This window comes from Brassica oleracea, chromosome C1 (assembly GCF_000695525.1).
Source record: "Brassica oleracea var. oleracea cultivar TO1000 chromosome C1, BOL, whole genome shotgun sequence".
NCBI lineage: Eukaryota > Viridiplantae > Streptophyta > Magnoliopsida > Brassicales > Brassicaceae > Brassica > Brassica oleracea.
In genome coordinates, this window is record NC_027748.1 from 39,488,350 (window position 1) to 39,507,470 (window position 19,121).

The 19,121-nt window shown below is 37.2% G+C and overlaps 4 protein-coding genes across 7 annotated transcripts; 3 read left to right on the plus strand and 1 right to left on the minus strand.

The window, feature by feature from the left end:
* Positions 1 to 352: 352 nt before the first annotated feature.
* On the plus strand, positions 353 to 2,926 carry LOC106325578. Of its 2 annotated transcripts, none has more exons than XM_013763632.1 (3): positions 353 to 451; positions 676 to 2,161; positions 2,241 to 2,926. In XM_013763632.1, exons 2-3 carry the CDS (start codon positions 712 to 714, stop codon positions 2,477 to 2,479), a joined length of 1,689 nt encoding a protein of 562 aa, XP_013619086.1. In that variant the 5' UTR covers positions 353 to 451; positions 676 to 711; the 3' UTR covers positions 2,480 to 2,926. The 2 variants fall into 2 exon arrangements, with proteins under 2 accessions (XP_013619086.1, XP_013619079.1); XM_013763625.1 differs by having other exon boundaries at positions 679 to 2,161; positions 2,241 to 2,925.
* A 580-nt stretch (positions 2,927 to 3,506) lies between these two features.
* LOC106339929 lies at positions 3,507 to 5,616 on the plus strand. Its single transcript, XM_013778800.1, has 7 exons — positions 3,507 to 3,531; positions 3,674 to 3,870; positions 3,950 to 4,072; positions 4,152 to 4,200; positions 4,444 to 4,872; positions 4,941 to 5,028; positions 5,456 to 5,616. Exons 1-5 carry the CDS (start codon positions 3,507 to 3,509, stop codon positions 4,848 to 4,850), a joined length of 801 nt encoding a protein of 266 aa, XP_013634254.1. The 3' UTR covers positions 4,851 to 4,872; positions 4,941 to 5,028; positions 5,456 to 5,616.
* A 593-nt stretch (positions 5,617 to 6,209) lies between these two features.
* On the plus strand, positions 6,210 to 8,757 carry LOC106298605. Of its 2 annotated transcripts, XR_001261515.1 has the most exons (4): positions 6,210 to 6,309; positions 6,437 to 6,515; positions 7,430 to 8,362; positions 8,480 to 8,757. XR_001261515.1 is itself a non-coding variant. In XM_013734745.1 (3 exons), the coding sequence occupies exons 1-3, from the start codon at positions 6,304 to 6,306 to the stop codon at positions 7,792 to 7,794; spliced, it is 450 nt and encodes a 149-aa protein (XP_013590199.1). In that variant the 5' UTR covers positions 6,210 to 6,303; the 3' UTR covers positions 7,795 to 8,757. The 2 variants fall into 2 exon arrangements, 1 of the variants encoding a protein (XP_013590199.1); XM_013734745.1 differs by having other exon boundaries at positions 7,430 to 8,757.
* A 731-nt stretch (positions 8,758 to 9,488) lies between these two features.
* On the minus strand, positions 9,489 to 18,888 carry LOC106317878 (histone acetyltransferase HAC5). 2 transcript variants are annotated; one of them, XM_013755684.1, is made up of 17 exons: positions 18,639 to 18,888; positions 18,171 to 18,431; positions 17,731 to 17,845; positions 17,328 to 17,583; positions 16,796 to 17,254; positions 15,031 to 16,688; positions 14,568 to 14,864; positions 14,208 to 14,483; positions 12,378 to 12,506; positions 12,073 to 12,273; positions 11,846 to 11,988; positions 11,452 to 11,764; positions 11,235 to 11,374; positions 10,811 to 10,889; positions 10,327 to 10,707; positions 10,038 to 10,243; positions 9,489 to 9,954 (listed from the first exon to the last, which is right to left on the minus strand). In XM_013755684.1, the coding sequence occupies exons 2-17, from the start codon at positions 18,311 to 18,313 to the stop codon at positions 9,837 to 9,839; spliced, it is 4,914 nt and encodes a 1,637-aa protein (XP_013611138.1). In that variant the 5' UTR covers positions 18,314 to 18,431; positions 18,639 to 18,888; the 3' UTR covers positions 9,489 to 9,836. The 2 variants fall into 2 exon arrangements, with proteins under 2 accessions (XP_013611138.1, XP_013611146.1); XM_013755692.1 differs by lacking the exons at positions 17,328 to 17,583; positions 17,731 to 17,845; positions 18,171 to 18,431; positions 18,639 to 18,888 and having other exon boundaries at positions 16,812 to 16,904.
* Between the last annotated feature and the right edge of the window lie 233 nt (positions 18,889 to 19,121).

Consider the following 19,121-nt stretch of genomic DNA (forward strand, 5'->3'; position numbering starts at 1 on the left):
ATTTCTTGAATTTTAGAGACCAATAAGTGTGAGAAGGATTAGATAATACACAATTAGAAATTGATGGAGAAAATTGCAATAATTTAAAAGAAGAAGAATTTAAATACAAAAAAAAACATGACACATGTCAACAAACCCCCTTTCCACATGTCATAAGAAGGAAAAAACCCAACTTTATATATATAGATAGATATATTCACCAAAAAGTCATTTTTTAAAAAAAATCAATGCTGGTGAATGAATATGAAAAATTAATAGTGAAAGAGAGTGACCACAACAAGGAAATGGACCTTCATGTAGACAATTACTTACGGAGGCAAAACACGCGTTCCTTCACTTTCCCTCTCTCTCTATCTTTCTCGGGATTCGAGAAAACAAAGTTTCTTCCTTTTTTATCTGACTCGACGCTTCGACTCAGCCACTCAGGTGAAGAAAAATAGCAACGGGTTGGGTGAGTTCTCATCTCTAAGCAACAAAAGTTGTTTCCTTTTGATCTCCTGCGTCACCATTGATGTATGCTTAAAGCCTTATCGTTTGCTGGTTGCTTTGAGCATTATGATAAAGTTTCGTTCTTTATCTCTCTCCCTAGGATCAAGTTAGGAACTTTTGTTAGTACTTTCGTTAATTTATGATAAAGTTTCGTTCTTTATTTCTCTCTCTGTGTGTTTTATGAAGTAGAAGAGGAGTCTCTTTGAATGGTTTGGTGCTTCCATGGACATTCACGAGCATGGAGTTCGGGTGGGCAAGGAGAAGAGGCGGATTCAATGCAAACACTGCGGAAAACAAATGTCTGGCTGGTATCGTCTGAAACATCACTTGAGTGGTGTAGGTGGAGATGCAACTCCCTGCTTACAAGTCACATCTTCTGTTAGAGAGGCGTTTCGTACTACTACTACTACTACTACTGGTTCTAAGCGTGGGAGAAGCGGAGATTCTAAAGCTAACGAACAGGTTTGGTGCTCGTATCCAAACTGTTTTGATTTTTCATCCAATGGATTCAGAGAAATGATGACGACTGTGAGTGGTCGTACCATCCCTGATCCTCACGGTTCGATGTTTGGAGAAGTGTTGAAAGAAGTGGAAGATCATGTGGAGAAGGTTAAAGACTCGTGGGCTGTCACGGGTTGTAGTATCTTGCTGGATGCTTGGGTTGATCACAAAGGCCATGATCTGGTTACTTTCGTCGCGGATTCTCCAGCTGGTTCAGTTTATCTGAAGTCCTTTGACGTTTCTGATATTAAACATGATAGCAAGGCGTTAATCTCCCTAGTAGATGGGCTTGTTGATGAGGTTGGAGTCCATAACGTTGTTCAAATCATTGCATGTTCAGCTTCTGGTTGGGTTGGTGAGTTAGGCGAGGCTTATGTGGGCAACAAGAAGGGAGTCTTCTGGTCTGTGAGTGTGTCTCACTGCTTCGAGCTTATGCTGATGAAGATTGGGGAAATAGATTCACTTGGAGAGATAGTTGAAGCAGTCAATATGATTACAGATTACGTCAACAGCAACCCCTTGGCTTTGAAGCTTGTTAGAGATCAAGATCACAGTCATGGACTACTAGACATGGCTGTACTCTCCTCCGAGTTTGAGTTTTTCATGCCGTACTTAACCGTAGAGAGTATTTTCAGAGCCAAGGACGAGTTGGCAGCCATGTTTGCTTCTTCATCTGATTGGAACAAAGAAGAAGAAGACATAGCGATATCCAACTTGGTTAATGATTCGAGTTTATGGGAAACTGTTGAGAGAGTTCTGAAATGCTCGTCTCCTCTGATTCACGGTTTAATCTGGCTCTCTAGTGCTAACAACAATCAGCATGTTGGACATGTCTATGACAATATGGATGTCATAAAGGAGAGTATAGCGAGGGAGTTTGATAACGACAAAGTGTGTTACATGCCGTTATGGGATGTGATTGATGATGTCTGGAACAAGCTTCACAGTCCTCTTCATGCTGCTGGATACTTCCTGAGCCCGGATGCTTTCTACTCGACTGGTTTCCATCTTGATGCAGAAGTAGCCATCGGTCTTATCTCTTCTCTTGTTCATATTGTAAAAGAACTTGACGTTCAAGTTAAAGTTGCCACTCAGCTTGATGTGTACAAAGTCCGTGAAGGCTGCTTTAATGAGACCAGTCAAGCTGATCAGGTTTCTGGATTGTCTCCAGGTGTGTGTAGACACTTGTGTTGTTGAAACTAATCAGTGAGCAAAGGGTTATGTTAATTTGTTTGAATGTCTCTTTGCAGCTGAGTGGTGGGCTGAGAAGGCGAGCCAGCACCCGGAACTGCAGAGTTTCGCTATTAAGATTCTGAGCCAGACATGTGAAGGCGCTTCCAGGTACATGCTGAAGAGAAATGTGGCAGAGAAGCTGTTGCTTACGAGGGGAATGAGTCGTTGTGAGAAACAGCATCTGGAAGAGTTGGCGTTTGTTCATTACAATCTTCATCTACAGAGCTGCAGAGCCAAACTAAGTGAAGAGCAGTGAAGAGATTATGCTGCAAGGTATGTTCATTTATGGGACTGGCCTGTTCAGATTAGCCAATGCGCAGATATTAGTTTGTATTTTTCATTGAAGTTCCATCTTTTGAATCAACGCTGGTGAATATGAAGCTAGCAGACATGTGCATAGTGCACTATTGAATTTAGTCTTTTTATAATATATCTCTCTCCTTGAATCGAACTCGGCATGTCAAGAGCTACACCAATTAACTTCAAAGCGGACCAGAACTCTACTCAAGTGTTGATAATAGAATGGGAGAACATGAGAATGCTGTTGAGGATTCGTTGAATAATCACAAAATATGAGGTGAAAAGATTTTCTCGCAAAGGTTTATAAAAATGAGTTGGTTACAACAGTCTTCATCTACAAAGCCAGACTAATATGTGTATTGATGTTATTATTGGTCTCACTCACGCAAAACAATGATCATATCTTTTTTTTTGTTCTCATATGTATTGATGATCCAAGATATGAGGAAGGTTTTTTTTTTTTGCGCATCAATACATATGAGGAAGGTTTTTTTTCTTTTAGAGACCTCTTGATATGTCTTTTAGGCATCATAGGGTCTTTAGCTTCTTTATTTTCTGTCTTTTCTTTTCATCGAAGTTTAGTGGGATAAAAAAAAATCAGAACCAATCCACCTAGTATCAATTGGTTTTAAGTCCATGATAAATCCAAATCTAACATTTTACTGAAAAATTAGTTATTTCCTTCGTGAGTATACTTCTCATTTAGTTTGTTGTATGAACATTTTGATTTTCTTGGAGTCATATTAGTAAAAATTGAAATTGTGATCCGTAATACGCGTTATGTTCACTGGTTGGTGAAACGGTTCATCCAGCCTTTTGGCTGCCACCATCGTGCCAAGACTCGTAAGTCATTGTGAGAATATTGGATATCAACTTCAGTATCTCTGAAGTTTCTGCGATGCGAGTTTTATAATTAGGAGGTTTGTCATCTCTTAAGTTTAAAATAATGTTAAAAATGTATTGGATATTAGTTATTGGTAGTGATGTCAAATGGGCTTCATAACCATGGTTTATCTATGACCAATTCCAATTGGACTGACCAAATTAGACCTAAATTTTTAAGTTGTCCAATTGGATAAAAACCATTTAAACCCAAATTTATTGGGCTTATCCATTTGGACATGGACTTCCAATAATCTTAAAAAATTAGGGTTGCAACATTTGGGGAAAAAATTGAAATCGATTCTCACTTTCTCCGATCTCTCTCTCGCGAGTCGCGAGTCCCTCTCCGTTCTCCGCCTCGTTTCCCCGTCTCTGGAGCCGTGTCTCTCCGTCTCGACCCTCCTCTCTCTGCTTGGACTCTCCGTCTCTCACTCTATCTTGTCTTCGATTCGCTTCAGCCTTCAAGTATGTTCTCATTCTCCTCAGTCCTCACTCACTTTTGCGATTTGATTTCTTTTATTTTGATGGGTTTGTGATTCCACAGAGTCTCGGCTCTCTCACTCTCCTAGATCGAAGAAGCTCTCTCGTCCCGCCTCTCACTCTCGCGTCTGAATCGTCTCCATCCGAAGAACCGTCTCCGGCTCCGGCTCAAGCTCTCGTCTCTCAGGTAAATTGAAACACTCTTCTTCTTCAGCTTGATGTAGCTTGATGGGTTTGTGTTGATGGGTTTCTCTGATTGTGTACAGCTTGAGTCTCACTCTCCTGGATCGAAGAACATTCGACTCTTTCTTTCAGGTAAATCAAAACAACTGGGTTTGGTTTGTTTGATTGTCTAGTTAATGGGTCTGATTGTGAAGTTTGTGCATGCCTTTTGTGATGTGATGAAACTTGAGTGTGATTCCAAGGATTTGGAGAAACTTGTCGACCAAGCTGTCATGCTTAGTTTAGGGTTTGGAGTAAAAATGTGGTTCGTTTTTGTAGTAATTAGTAAACGTTCATGAACGTACGTATGCCTTAATTTTATATTTATGATTGTAGTGATTGTATTTATGATTGTGAAGCTGTATGGAGTTTACAAGAAGAAGAAGAGTACTAGTGCTCAGAGTTCACAAGAAGCAGAAACAGATGCTTTACCAGTTGGTTACGGTGGCTTTTATGCGTTCTTCACTCAACAAGCAGGAACAGGGAAATCTGCTTTGGATGTGTATTTAAGTGAACCTGTGCTTGATATGTTAGCAAATACAAAATTAGATGTCATCAAGTACTGGAAGGGAAACTCAAGCCGGTTTAAGGAGCTGTCTCAAATGGCATGTGATGTTCTATGCATCCCAATAACAACAGTGTCATCTGAGTCATCCTTTAGTGTTGGAAATAGGGTTCTCAGCAAGTACAGGAGCCGACTTCTCCCATCAAATGTTGAAGCTCTGATCTGTGCTAGAAACTGACTTCGTGGTTATGAAGTAATTGGTGAGTGTTGAATTTATAATTGAGTATTTGATATGTGAAACTATTGAGTAACTTCTCTTGTTTTGTAGGTGGATGCGATTTGGATGAGGAAGATAAGGAAGACTTAGATGAGGAAGCAGAAGAAAGTGGAAAGAAAAGGACTCGACTCAACTAAAGGTATTGCTTTCGTTCGTTGCTGATGAATATCACGCTTAAAACTTGATGTTCTTAGTTATCATTGTGAACTGATAGCTAACTTGTTAATTATGTTCTGTCTAAGCTTGCGGTTGTCTGATCTAATTCATTTTTTTTAAGATGCTAGCATTAGTGTTATTACAATGAACTGGTCAGTTGTGTTCTATCTGAGCTTGTGGTATCATTCATGTTTCTGCAATGTACATGTTTTGCTTGCTGTTGTGTACTTATTACAATGAACTGGTCAGTTGTGTTCTGTCTGAGCTTGTGGTATCATTCATGTTTCTGCAATGTACATGTTATATTGCTTGCTGTTGTGTTCTGTCTGAGCTTGTGGTATCATTCATTCATATTACATTGATGGCTACGTGACATGATTAAATTCATAGTTTCAACTTATGTGTTTCAGGAGAGGCTGAAGATAAAGAAGAAGAGACCATCGTTTACTTAATGCTTTAGATTTTTTTTCTGTGTATGAACTTTAATATATGAAATTGTCTATGCTTTGGAATGTGTAAAACATTTGAATTGCTTATGCTCTGAATTTTTTTTAAGCACAAGTTATGTTTTTTTAATGAATTTAGTATGAATGGTCCAATTTTATTTGGGCCCCGCGGAAGGTCATGGTCCAATTTGGTTTGGACAATTTAGTTTGGACAATTTGGGCTTAAAAAAAATGTCCAATAAACTATTTTGTCCATTTGGACATGCCCTTTGGACATGGACAGCCCAACTGACATCCCTAGTTATTGGCAATACCCAAATTTTTTTGTTGTATGTTAATAAATGAATAATGTCCCCATCACTAGTTTGAGAAATAATCAACTAAAATTTTAAAAAGAGCCGATCTATTTATCGATAATTGATTTTAAGTTGGAAATCCTTGATAATCCAAATTTTTTTAAAAAAAATTATCGAGAACCTATCATCCCACCTCGTTATTGTGAGCATGTGACTTGATTACAATAAACCGGGTCTTTCATTTTCTACATCGAAGAAATGGTTAGGTTCTTTCTTGTATTCTTTAAAAAATATCGCATATAAGTATAACACGGTAGTAGTTGAACCCAATAAAATAAGAGACGCGACCACAGTCTACTATCATATTCTTATTCGAACGATGGCTTGACCAACTCGTCCCTTATTATATGAACGAGAAACCAAAGATTTTATGAACAAGCTGCAAGGTTGCAATCATATTCCTCCTTTGCGTTATCTCTCTTCAGTCTTCACTCAAATCTTTTCAATTTTTCAAAAATGAAGGTTCGTTTCTTTTTTTCCAATTCTCTGAACATATTTAAGAAATTTACATTTCAATGGTTTTAAAATTATATATATTACGTGATACGGGTTATATGCTTATACCATCGGCTTCTAAATTAAATTGCAGAAGATGGTTGTATTCCAGTTCACAGTTTTTGATGAAAGCATCAAAGAGAGAGCTAAGGAAATTGCCAGCGAGTTTCCAGGTACGCAAACACTAATTCATGTTTATGTTAAATTAATTATGAATTTATGATGGTTGATATTCAATTTACATATAATCTGCTCGGGCTTTAACAAAAATATAAGAGTTTGATCTGCGCATCCAATCGGATATTTTTTTTATTTATATATATATATATATGTAAATCAAGTTATACATAAGCTAAATAAGTGGAACTATCATATATTTTAGGAATATTATGTAAAACTAATGAAGATTATGATATTTCAAAATCGGAAAGTGTGATTATTCTGTTAAGGTATTTGAGTACAATTTTGATTTAGTAAAATTTAGATATTTGATATAATAAATGGTTAGTCATAAATTTTTTTTTGATTTTGATCAAAAAAATTATTTATCTTATTAAAAATCAAACAATGATTATTTTAACCTCATATATAGAGTAGACATCAAACGAAACCAAAAACACAAATCAATTTAATTGAAATCGTTATTCAAAACCGGACTAAGGCTTACATAAATAAATAAATAAATAAATCATATGAAATTAACTTTTAGTCGGGCTAAGTCAGCCTAATTCATGACATGGCTCGATTTGTGTAACCAATAATTAATTGTTTTCAATCCATATACTGTAGTTAGTATTATAGGTAACAGATATTTAATATTCGGTAACTTATACTGACGAAGAATTATGATAATATGAAAAATGGAAAAAAAAAATTAATGTTAGGAATAGGAAAAAGGAATGAAAGAAATGTTGAAAAGAGGATTAGTTATATTTTGTACTTCAGAAGATAAGTTATAATTCATCACTTTAGCTCTTATTTTGAATCTAATGTTATGACACAAATCCATCTAACTCTCAAAAAGAAGATGCATCCTTGTAAAAATATCTTTTAATTAAATAAAAATTTCATTCTCTTCAAAAATTAGGAGTTACTAAGGTGGTAGAGGTTGAAGGAGAAGATCAGCTAGAGGTGAGGGGAGAATTTCGTACGTTTGAATTGACAAAGGAACTAATGAAGATAGATGAATCTGTTGAGACAATCAAGATTGTACCAGATGGAGTAACGGAGCCAGAAGTCAAGATCCAGCAGCAAGATGAAGGCAAACTACCTACTAACATACAAAAAACGTGTAAGTGGCCCAGTGATGTTGCCAGTAGCTCAAATGGGAGAGGAGTGCAAGCATATGAATTTTTAGGGCAGGCAATAGATGTTGCTAAGCAGGCCAAAGATATGGGTGTTGGTGTTGCTGATAAGGCAAATAGGTTTAGGTATGAATTATTGTCGAAATAAAAAAGAAAAAGAGGTTAAGGCAAAGCTAGAACCTAAGCTGAAAGCAGAACAAAAAAACATTTGGGTACAACTTCCTGAAGCGCAGAAACGAGGTCCCTTTGAAGCGGAGAAACAAAAGAAGATCAGGGAGGAGGAAGAAACAAGCTGAAGAGATAAAACAAAGGAAGATAGGGAGGAGAAAATGAGGAAACAAGCTGAGGAGATGAAACAAAAGAAGATCAGGGAGGAGGAGATGAGGAAACAAGCTGAAGAGATGAAACAAAAGAAGATCAGGGAAGAGAAGATGAGGAAACAAGCTGAGGAGATGAAGCAAAAGAAGATCAGGGAGGAGAAGATGAAAAAACAGGCTGAAGAAGGAGGAACAAAGGAGGAAACAAGCTGAAGAGATGGAACAAAGGAAGATCAGGCTGGACAAGGAGAAGAAAAAGATGATGGAAAAAGATTTAGCAATTAAGAAAGAAGAGGAAAAACTAAAGATCTGGCAGGAGAAGATGAAGAACTCGCTTGCATCATCTTGTGAACACACATCTTACTTTCCTCTTAAGTCTTTTCAGATTTTTATTTTGAGGTGGTGATCGGTTTGAGCTAGAATTTCATCTCATTTTTTCTAAACTAAAGAATATTTCTCCTCATTTTTAGTGCCTTTTTTTGTTAATTAAGCATAAGATTATCATCTGATGCGCAGGAGGAACGTCATGGACAGGAACCACAGGGAGTTTGTGGGGGCAACCTATCCACACAAACAAGTGCATGGAAGGGACTACAAACCGAAGAAACAAGTGCAGCAGCACAAACCCAACTACCCGGACGAGCAAGTGCATCAACGCAAAACCAACGTTTAACACAAAGACGAAAAGAGGAATCACGAGGAGTTGACAAAAAAGGGAAGAACCACCAATAAACTATTTATTCTAATTCTAAAGAAGCTGAACAGGGTTTAAGCTTTTCATGATAAAAGAAACGTTCCTAGTCCATTTCATCTTTTAAAATAAAATTTGTGTCCTTCTTTGCTATATGATATTTTATCAAATTTGGCTTTCTATTTTTTTTGTTTGCCTTAAGACTTGATCTTCCAAGTTGTGGTGGTTGAGTGATATCATTTTTTCTTTTTTTGGTAAAAGAAAATTACTCTAAAAGCTTGTGAAAGGATCTTCGAATAGTGATCTGCACCACACATGACTTATTAACACAACAATTGTTTCATACAAGCATCAGTAGGGCTGAGTAGCAAAGGGAAGCTTTTGGTAACCAACAACTCTTCTGAGTAAGCTATGTTTAGTCTGTAAAAAGTCTAACCGTCTTCATAAGAACCAAGAGCCAACAGTGTACATTTTTCAAATAAAATATACTCCATCCGTTCCTAAATGATAGACTTTTTAGTATTTTTACACTTATTAAGAAAACACATTAAACTACCATAATAGATGTATCGTTTTCTGCAATTTTCAATTTTTAATAATTTTTAACCAATATTAATTCAATAAAATCAATTAATTTTCTTGAAGTTTACAATTTTATCATAGAAAACACAAAAAATACATCTTTCTGAAATAATTTTTTTTTCTAAAAACTTTATCATTAAGAAACGGATGGAGTATATGAGAAGAAAAAATGTCTTATGTTTGGAACTTGTGATGTTCCTGGAAGTGTTATACTGTCATTGTTGCAAAACTTACAAATGTATTGCACCAGTATTTAGATGGATATGAGGAGAATTTATTAGCTAATAGGCTTTTGCCAAAAATGCTACATAGTTATACAACAAAACGAAGGGATCAAAATAGTGAATTATGACCCCAAGAATTCAATAGGATTCAAGTTAAAAAAAAAAGCACCACCAAAATTTGAATCAAAAATCACAAATTACATTATGCACATTCGTCTATACCTTAAGAATACATGTAAATAAAACATCTATGTACCTCCTTGTTGGAGCCCCTGAATTAGTAGAGTAGCTGTTGAAGAATCTCCTTTGCTCTTGACCTCCTAAACTGGCTTACACATTTGCGTCCTTCCTTCTAAGCATGAGATATCTATGTTGATCAGTCAGAAGTTGAGGTTGATGCGTCAGCGGCTCTCTGCCGCACCATCTCCTTCACAGCAGCTCTGCGTCTTGAATCTGCCTGTTGTTGCTTTCTACTATCATGAGCTCTCAAGTCTCTGTCAAACCCCACAATGCCATATCATTAGAAGAGATAAATAAAACATCACCCTTCTTGAACAAAGTAGTTCACATCACCTACCTGCATTTGGGTACTCTACATTGAGAATCTCTGCAGTTTCTGGCGTGCATTCGGAAGATAGCCCACATTTTCTTACAATGAATACAGCCTTTGCCTTTGGTCTTACATACAAGGCCATGCCTGACCAGAAGCTTAATCGCGCGACACCTTGGATACTGGCACTGTGTGGTGCAGCATGCCAACATGTGTAGAAGCAGTTCTCTTAACTGCAGCACCGGCAAGCAAAACTTGTATTAACAAATAAGCAAAACAAGAAGCCAAGTGAAGTTTGAAAGAGTAAAAGAGATACCAATGCAGTCTGATTAGTTTTTGTGTTGGGGACAACTGAATCAGTAGCAGCTGGACGGCTAATGAGGCTGTGTGGATGGTTAATGCCCTTTGAGTAGCAAACACTGCAAACTTCATAGTCAGGACAGGCTTCGCAGCGCCAACCTTGAGCAGGTTCAAGCTCTTGCTGGCAGATGGCGCATGCCGTTGCAAACGCAGGGACTGTTGGATTGTGGAGATGATAGAGAATCATCATGGAAGAGTGCTTTGCCCGCCTCAGCGTGTCGTACTGATAGTGGTTTCCTTGGCAGAGACTTAGGAAAGCTTGCCTTGTATCAAAGAACTCGCTCTCGAGGATGTCATCACTGTCTTTAATTTCAGTAGGAACGTCTTCAATAGCAATCTGCAGAGAGAGAGAGAGAGAGAGAGAGAGAGACCAAAACCTTGTCATGTTCTAAACCGACCATGAAGAGAAAACAAATTTGTTAAAAGCTTGGGAAACTTACAGGATATAGAACATGCTTCTCCCTCTGATTGACAGGATGTTTCTCCTTGTCGACACGGTTCTTTTCCACTTCATGACACCTGTTGTAAGAGAAAGCTCATAAGAGGCAGCCAAAAGAAATTTATATGTGATTCTGGTTAGATAGATTAAGAAATTTTTACATTAAGAGTTTTGGTGATTTTCCATTTAATTTATTAGTTTTGAATGGTCGAACTTGTACTTCTCCAGCAGTACTTGTCATTAAATTAAATGGAAGAAAGCTTTTTGGTTCATGTATATATCTTAGAATGGTCCAACGTATACTCTCCAGCATTTAGTAATAAAAGTTATTTGGCTACAAAATTATAGAGATTTGAAATTGATAATAATTAAATATAGTTTCAAATAGATAAATAATGAGGTGAGTTGTGATATGTAGAACTTACTTGTCACAAATCTGAAAATTCTTACACTGGTTGCACACCCAGCGATATCCAGATACCATGAGAGTGCAACAATGCTTGCAGCAATGTTGCAAATGCACCATGATGAAATCTTCCTTCATTGGAAGAATGATCTCACCCAGCTACAAAGAAGGAGTGAGCAATGAATATTATTATCTCTTTCTTAAACAAAAGCATAGCAGACAGAACTTAAACTTACTTTATGCATTAGCAGGAGATCCTTTGAGGCATTAACAGAAAGATCCAGCTGGCCTACTGCTTTTAGAGCCCTTTTGGATATGACCTTTTTGGACATTACTTTTCTATTTGACTTCTTCCCATCTTCTTCTTGGCTCATTTGATCTATCAAATCCTCCGCGGCGCCTGGCCAGTAGTCCCCATCAAAATACGGTAGCCTTGCTGCTGTTACCTTAGCTCTACATTCACCAGACTGGACGAAGAAATGATCATAGAAGTTTGTACACTCAACGACCACTTTTTCCTTGGAAGCTTTCCTCAGCATTGCTAAATACCTGAAAAAGAATTGAGTATTATTACATTATTACACATCATGATGAAAATTTTCTCTTGTATGTGAAAATATTATTACATACCATTCCCTTAGTTTGTCAGTCTTTGGCGTTTTCTGAATCTCAGGATGACAGTATAGAATGTAATCTTCACCCTTAAGAGGAGGGCATGCCCATATATAGCAGCTTGAGAACCCACGTTTCTTACAGTAATCAAGATAACCAATCTGCAAATCCCCACAAGGCCATTGTTGATAAGACAGCAACACAGGAGCGTGTAAGCAACTGAGATCGGAAGAAAGATAGCTTACCAGGATTTCATGGTATACAAAAGTACGGAGGGCCTCTCCAGACACAGTTCTAACGTCAGGTCTGAAGTACTTAACAGAATCTAAATAGGAAAGGTATACACGCCGCTGATTGGGAGACGCGGAATCAGTTCCAAACTCCTGGACGTACATGCCGAATAAGCAAACTTCAACACCTTCAATCTTCTGAAACAACAGAATGGCCTGAAAGAATGAAAAAAAAAAGTACATATTAGTTAGCTGATAGTGAAAGACTAAAGAGGCATCATTAGAAAATCAGAAAACAAATGAGAACCAAGAAGCTGTACCTTGGACTTATAAGGGAACTCTGATGAGTAATTCTCTTCTCGGAAAATGTCAAGGAAGCGTGGCTTTACTTCTAACATTTTGTCGATAGATGCAACAACTCTGATAACAAGTGAGTCAGCTCCCGGGACCTGGTGCATAAATTAAAAATTAAAAGAAGTAAACTACATCGTTATCATCCTAAACCTTAGCTATATAAGGAAAGAGCATTATGAGAAATAAACATATACACTAGGTGGATTTTCTTTACATTGGTGATAATTGGGGTAAGTGCTGTAGAATCTTTCTGCAACCAAAATATTTTCTAAAGAAAAAATCTCTTCCAGTTGATTTAGAAAGATTTTTCTTTCCTTTCTTTTTTTGGCTTTAGAAAGAAAAATTTACAAGTAAATAATTAAATCTCATCAAACCTACAACCAAATATCTACAACGCAAAAACAATCTACAGCATTAATTCTCCAGCAAAATATATAAAGATACAGTTTGTTCCAATCATTCCATTTCCATCCATCCATATTATTAAAACATAAGTACAAAAAAAAATACCCCTTAATTTTACCATTTATTTACATTAGAATGCCATTGAGATATTTATTAAACATATATTTAAATATGCTTGTATTTTCCTAATTTAAATAATAGATTTAAGCATTTAATGTCTTTTCCTAATCTAAATAATAGATTTCCTTAATCAAATCTTAACCAACATAGTTTTCCTAATATATTTTATATTAACATATTAAATATTTTTAATATTTGTTAGTAATAAATAATAAAATAAAAAATTACATATCATAATCAATTTATATAACATATAAATAAAATATAAAATACTTTATTCATATATTATCAGTATAATGCTTTCATAATATAAATCCAATTAGTTATAAATATTGGATTTTTTATATGACACATTGTGATATATAGATAATTAAAATCACAAAATATAATTATTCAAAGTAATAAATAAAATTGTTATGTTTTAAAATGTTATATTAAAAATTATGTAATACATTTTAATTTACAAATATATATTATACCATTAGTACAAAGAAAAAATTTAAAGTGAAAGCAAATATTTATACGGTCAAGCTCTAGAAATAAACAACAACAGCGCAAGATTATTTTTCTTTGACAAATTTATTTTAATAGATATTATAGTTCCAAATATGTTTATATATTTTATGTATTTATAAATTTATTTTCTTTGTTTTTAAGGGATGCTAAGATTTTGAAATTGGAAAAAATTATGACTCACCTCTATATTATTTTAATTAGGATAAAATTTATATCAGAATATTTTATTAAATTTTTAATTTTAATTTTTATTATAACTGCAAAGATTAATTTTCAATATAAATTTATGTTTAAAATACTACACATACATCATTTAATATAAACTAAAAAAACTAAAACCATAAAATAAACAAGGTCTAGTTAGCGGCCTTAAAGTGCTACTCCCTCCGTATTAATTTCATTTAATGATGTTTTCATTATTCTAGATAAAATTTAATATCATTTAAACTTTATGACCAATTGCAAAATACTGAATTTTTTTTATTGGTTGAATTAATTTCATTTAATGATATTTTTATGTAACCAAGATAAATTGTATAGAAGTTTGTATTTTCTTAATCCAAGTGCAAAAACCTTAAAAATCACTTAAAGTGATACAGAGGGAGTATTTTTTGTATCTTTCTTTAAGCCCTACATTTATTGACATCTTCCTAAACCCTAGCTACATAAGGAAAGATATGTCTCTCTATAAATCAACACATCATATGGTTGAATGTAAGTGGAAAATACAAACGAGCGGCCATGGGAAAAGTTACCTCATCGTAGCTTTTTCCTTGAAGCCTAGCCCTCTCCTGTCTTTCCTGCTTCAGTTTCTTGAACAACCGCTGTTCCAAATGGTTGCTAAGAGTACTAGCTGGCAAACTTTTCGCCCCCAGGATAACACTTGGTGATACAGGCTTCCTTTCTCCTCGCTCCACCTCTTGTATATAGCAGTTAGGGCAAGTGTACTCGGCTTGTCCATGGTTCCTACGGCCGTTGAACAAAGCACAGATCTGATGCTGCCACGCTTGACATTTATCACATTGCACCCACTGCACAAAAACCATTGGTTCATACGAGAAAAAACAAGTTAAGATAATTGCAGAAACATCAGGTGAAGAAGAGAAGAGGCGTACCGGTTCTTCAACCTCCTCATCGTTTTTCTTTTTCTCAAACCTTGACTTGGGCACAGGTGTTCCATCGACAGAAACAGTGTTCGTACGCGCTTCGTTGTAGCAAGGAATGCAGACATAGTGGCGTGACTCACCGGACACAACGGTGTAGTGCATAGCATTTCTCTTGATACGTGCACCGCAAGGTGTGCAATATATAGGTGTTGGCTCAAATGCAAGCCTCTCAACAGCACATAACTGGCAAGAGTTTTCAGACATGGTGAGTCCCATTGCTTTGTTCTTTTCTGCCTTGGTTTTACTCTGCAAATAAAATTACAACAAAAGAAAAACTAGTGTTACCCCACTGTAAGAAAGGTATGCAGAAAGAGATAGAAAGATTCAGACAACAGCATATTGAAAACCATTCTTGGTAAAACCCAACCTTCCATTTAAAGCAAGAGTTACATCTAAGAACTTGTCAGCTTACCTGGCCTACCCACTGACGAAGACCGCGGATATGCTCCTCTACTTGCTCTGGAGTGAAGAGCTCAATCAATGAGACGCCCTTGATCTTTGACTTTCCGCTGCTAGACGCAGCTAAAACGTCTGCAGACTGTTCCACTTTCTCTTCTTTGGGTGCTGCGCTTACTTCTTTCATACATTTTGATTTTTCTTGCTTTGGTACACAAACAGGTTCACCATCCAATGAAGAGTCCCCACCATGTCCTCCCACAGGCTTCTCCATCTCACGGGAAACAGGAAGCCTTCTCCTCGAAGGATCAGAACTCTCTGCATTCATAGGCACATCTGATCTGGAAACATCACTTTGTTGACTATATTTCTCTTGCAAACCCTTTGACAAATGAGTTTTACCCATACCAACAGACTTTTTGTGTGGTTCAGGGTAAGCAAACTGGGAGGGTTTCTCTACTTTCACACGCTTTGGAGAAGGTTGCAGATCATCATCAACAACAACAGAAGGAGTTTCAGAGTCTCTTTCATTAGCAACACGCATTGACTCAAAGGCTTCCTTGCGTCTATGCTCAGCTTTCCTTAGGAGGGCAAGCTTTTCCTTTTGTTTCTTCTTGAAGCTTTTGACATAAACACAGACCGGGCATGCTTCATCCTCGCAGTGCTTATTATGATGAATCAGTTTTCTCGTTTGAAGACAGTACTGATATGCACAAGCAGGGGCCTTGCAGTAATCAATATGGTTCAATAGCGTTTTGGCAGTGAAACAGTACTTGCTTTCACAGTTATCTTCCGCTGCATTGCATTTGCGAACATGTAGCAGGAACAAAAGCCACCGCCGCTGATTTATATAACTTGGATCACTATCTCCATTCACCTGTTTACTCATCAAGGTGTTGCTTCCTTCTGGAACATGTGGAGCCTCCAGGATGCTTCTAGGAGCAACAGTTTTGGTAGTTTCATGCTTAATAGGTAACATTTGACTTGAGTTTACCCCAAACTGTTCTCTCTCTCCATTAAAATCTTTGGATACTTGTGTCAAATTCTGAGAAGGTGAATGCCACTGTCCCATACTTGATACTTGATGCACTCCACCGGAGAGGTTATTCACATCTTTCCATTGAGGTATCTGCTGCGTCTGATTATGAGTTTGTTGTTGGAAAGATGATGAAATATTTAGCTGGCTACTACTCTGAACACCAACATAGTCTTCTTTGACAGCGTTCTGTGTGTACTGGTGTTGAGGCTTGGCTGGTTCTACTTGATTCACAGCCTGCATCTGAAAAGCTTCATTATAATAGTCCGCTCGAGGCTCATGCTTAACTTGACTAACAATGTTTGAAGCTCGCGGAGGCTGACGATAAGCATCATTGTTCATTAAGTTCTCTTGTTGCTGGTACTGACCAAGATGAGCTGGCTGGTTGAACTGATTGTCTAATGGTTGATGACTCACCTGAGCCAGATTCCCATTCTCAAACTGTTGAGGTAGTTGATGCTTTATCAATGGAGTCTTGTCCACTGCTTGAAGGGTCGTCTGATTACTACCAAAGGAAACATCAACTCTCCTCATAGGGTTCAGACTCATTGTATTCATATCCACAGAAGCTTCCACTGAGCCTGATGATCCATAGAGGTTCCCAGACCCAAAAGTACCAGAGTTGCTCATTGAGTATCCTTCACATGGAAAAAAACAACTTTACAATGAGTCACATACTCGTTAAGGGAGACTATCAAAAGAGCATAGAGATTCAAATAGCAAAAGGAAAATTAGAGAAATTTACTGTGAACATGTGACACCTGCTGCAACTGATCGACAGGCTGCTGCAAAGGTTGTGATGAAGTTGAAAAATTCGTGGAGCTAAGGACCCCTTGAGATCCCATGTGGCCATTAGCAGCCAGGTGTACATTGTTCCCACTCATCCCTACACCAGCGTTCTGAGGAATACTGATCATCCCAGACGCATTCTGGTGCATGTTTGACCTGAAACCACCTCCCAACTGCTGATCAAGGCTGTATTGCTGCTGCATACGGTCATCTGAACCAGTAGAACGTTGCCTCAGAAGCTGAGATTGGTTTACAAACTCAGACCCAACAGCCGGAAGCTTGCCACCGTCTCTAGAAGTTTCTCCATTTCGATGAGACTGGTATACATCAGCGTTAGTACTGTTGTTAAATCCAGGAGTAGGCATCATCTGGCCAGTGTTGGCAGGTAATTGCTGGCGACCATTAATCATTTGACCTGTCAAAAAAATAAAAGAATCAGTAGAGAGTCTTTGCAGGGTCAAGCTTACATGAATACAGTAGAATATTACCTCCATTGATGCGATTAGTTGGCAATAGCCTTCCGGTTTCGGCTGCTGCATCTGCTAAGTTATTATTACTGTTAAAGGTGCTAGTGTTCACCATAGGGGTGGTAGTATGAGTTTGACCCCATCCATGAGAAACCCCAGGTGTCTGAGCCATCATGCCGGCCGAGCTTGAAGGATTAGGACGGTGCTGACCACCAAACATTTGATGCAGAATAGATTTTATCCGAACCTCAAAACTTTGGAAATCTAAGTACTCCTCCTGCGAAAAAAGAAAGAAATACTCATCAAGATTCAAGAATAGTGTTCTTTGAGAGATTCCATTTCTGGAAGTACTAATAGCGACTACTTAGGAATATTTAATGAATTGTAACAATGAGAAGATAAAAAAAAAAAAAAAAGGAGGAACCTTTGACGTGGCCGTTTTTAACATTGCATTTTCTAACCGCTTTGCAACCTCAAATAACTTTGCCTTGGAGGCATCATCAGTCTTTGTAGGCTGCCTCTGCTGTAACCAAGCGAAGCTGGAAAAAAAAAACTCAAGTAAATAAGGTTATTTTCCATGTACACAAACTTTACAAAACATAAGATAACTTCAACAACAAAAAAAAAAGAAATATTATTATTACAGTTGCATTACCAAACTAAACCTCAAGAAATCAGGTATCAAAAAAATCGAGAAATAAAAAAAATAAATTGCGTAAGCAGCTAAGATATTAGAAAGTGTTCAAACAGACGTTGCACAAAACAGGAAACTACTTGTGTCCAAATGGTATATATATGCACTAGTATCGAGTAACCACATACACAGCAAATGCAAATTAAAAGACAACAAAGAAACATTCTTACATCTTATTCAGCATCTCCTGCCGTACCCTGAGACCATCTTGTTGTACACCATTAGGCTGAGACGAAACACCTGGAGCAGAAACCGCAACCGGATTCTGCATTTGTCCCAGCTGAGGAACATTCCTGTTCTGTCCCTGAGCCATTCTCAAACTCTTACGGAAACAGAGAGAGAGAGTTAAAAGCTATGGAGAATGCAGAACCGAAGAAGCCCTCTGCTTCGCCAAAACAAACCCGATCATCACCACAACAATGAACAACAATCTACAAATTCAAAAAAAAAAAAAATAAATAAACAGATTGAGCTCGCTCACATGTAGTAAACAAACAATCCCAGATACCACCCACCTCGTGAATTACGCCTTAAAAGGGAAAGACTTTTAATTTAAAAAAGATTATCAATTAAACGATTCAGGTAACCCTAGCTCGCGATCAATCAAATTGAGAAAAAGATTAAAAAAAACCCTAAACCTGAATTAATTGGGGGAAATCAACGATTCCAATCCGAGAAGGCAATTCGCGAGAGCACGACGGAGATGGAAGGTCGCCGCCGGAGAATCGATGCACAATTTAAGGGAGAGAAAAAAACGGCGGATGAGAAAAGAAAGGACGACGGAGAAGAATGGTCGGTGGGGCGTAGGATAATGACGGAGTTAATAAATATCCATTTTTGGACATAAAAGTCAATATTTTTATTACCAAGCTAGTAGATTTAATTCGTGTTTTGGGGTAAGATAACAGAAATAATGATTCTATGGGACAAAACACAACAACGTGAGTTTATTACTACCCAATCAACGTTTGCAGATGAGCCCCAGACTTCGTTGTCATCTAGTATAAACTCAATTAATAAAGTCAAAAAGCCACGTGGAAATTGCTTAATATGGTATTGGTTGGTTTCCTCCGAGGGGGAAATTACCGAGAACATTCCAATTCTATTAGAGAATGATTAGG

Excerpts from the sequence above, each read along its gene's own strand:
- LOC106325578 (XM_013763632.1), top strand. The coding sequence starts at position 712 with ATGGACATTCACGAGCATGGAGTTCGGGTGGGCAAGGAGAAGAGGCGG. Across the intron at positions 2,162-2,240 it reads GGTTTCTGGATTGTCTCCAG|CTGAGTGGTGGGCTGAGAAG; the intron begins GTGTGTGTAGAC and ends GTCTCTTTGCAG.
- LOC106298605 (XM_013734745.1), top strand. Across the intron at positions 6,516-7,429 it reads AATTGCCAGCGAGTTTCCAG|GAGTTACTAAGGTGGTAGAG; the intron begins GTACGCAAACAC and ends TTCAAAAATTAG.
- LOC106317878 (XM_013755684.1), bottom strand. The coding sequence starts at position 18,313 with ATGGCTCAGGGACAGAACAGGAATGTTCCTCAGCTGGGACAAATGCAG. Across the intron at positions 16,689-16,795 it reads GCAGGTGTCACATGTTCACA|GATACTCAATGAGCAACTCT; the intron begins GTAAATTTCTCT and ends TTCCATGTGAAG. Across the intron at positions 14,484-14,567 it reads ATGAGGAGGTTGAAGAACCG|TGGGTGCAATGTGATAAATG; the intron begins GTACGCCTCTTC and ends GTTTTTGTGCAG.
- LOC106339929 (XM_013778800.1), top strand. The coding sequence starts at position 3,507 with ATGTCAAATGGGCTTCATAACCATG. Across the intron at positions 3,871-3,949 it reads CGATTCGCTTCAGCCTTCAA|AGTCTCGGCTCTCTCACTCT; the intron begins GTATGTTCTCAT and ends GTGATTCCACAG. Across the intron at positions 4,073-4,151 it reads CTCAAGCTCTCGTCTCTCAG|CTTGAGTCTCACTCTCCTGG; the intron begins GTAAATTGAAAC and ends GATTGTGTACAG.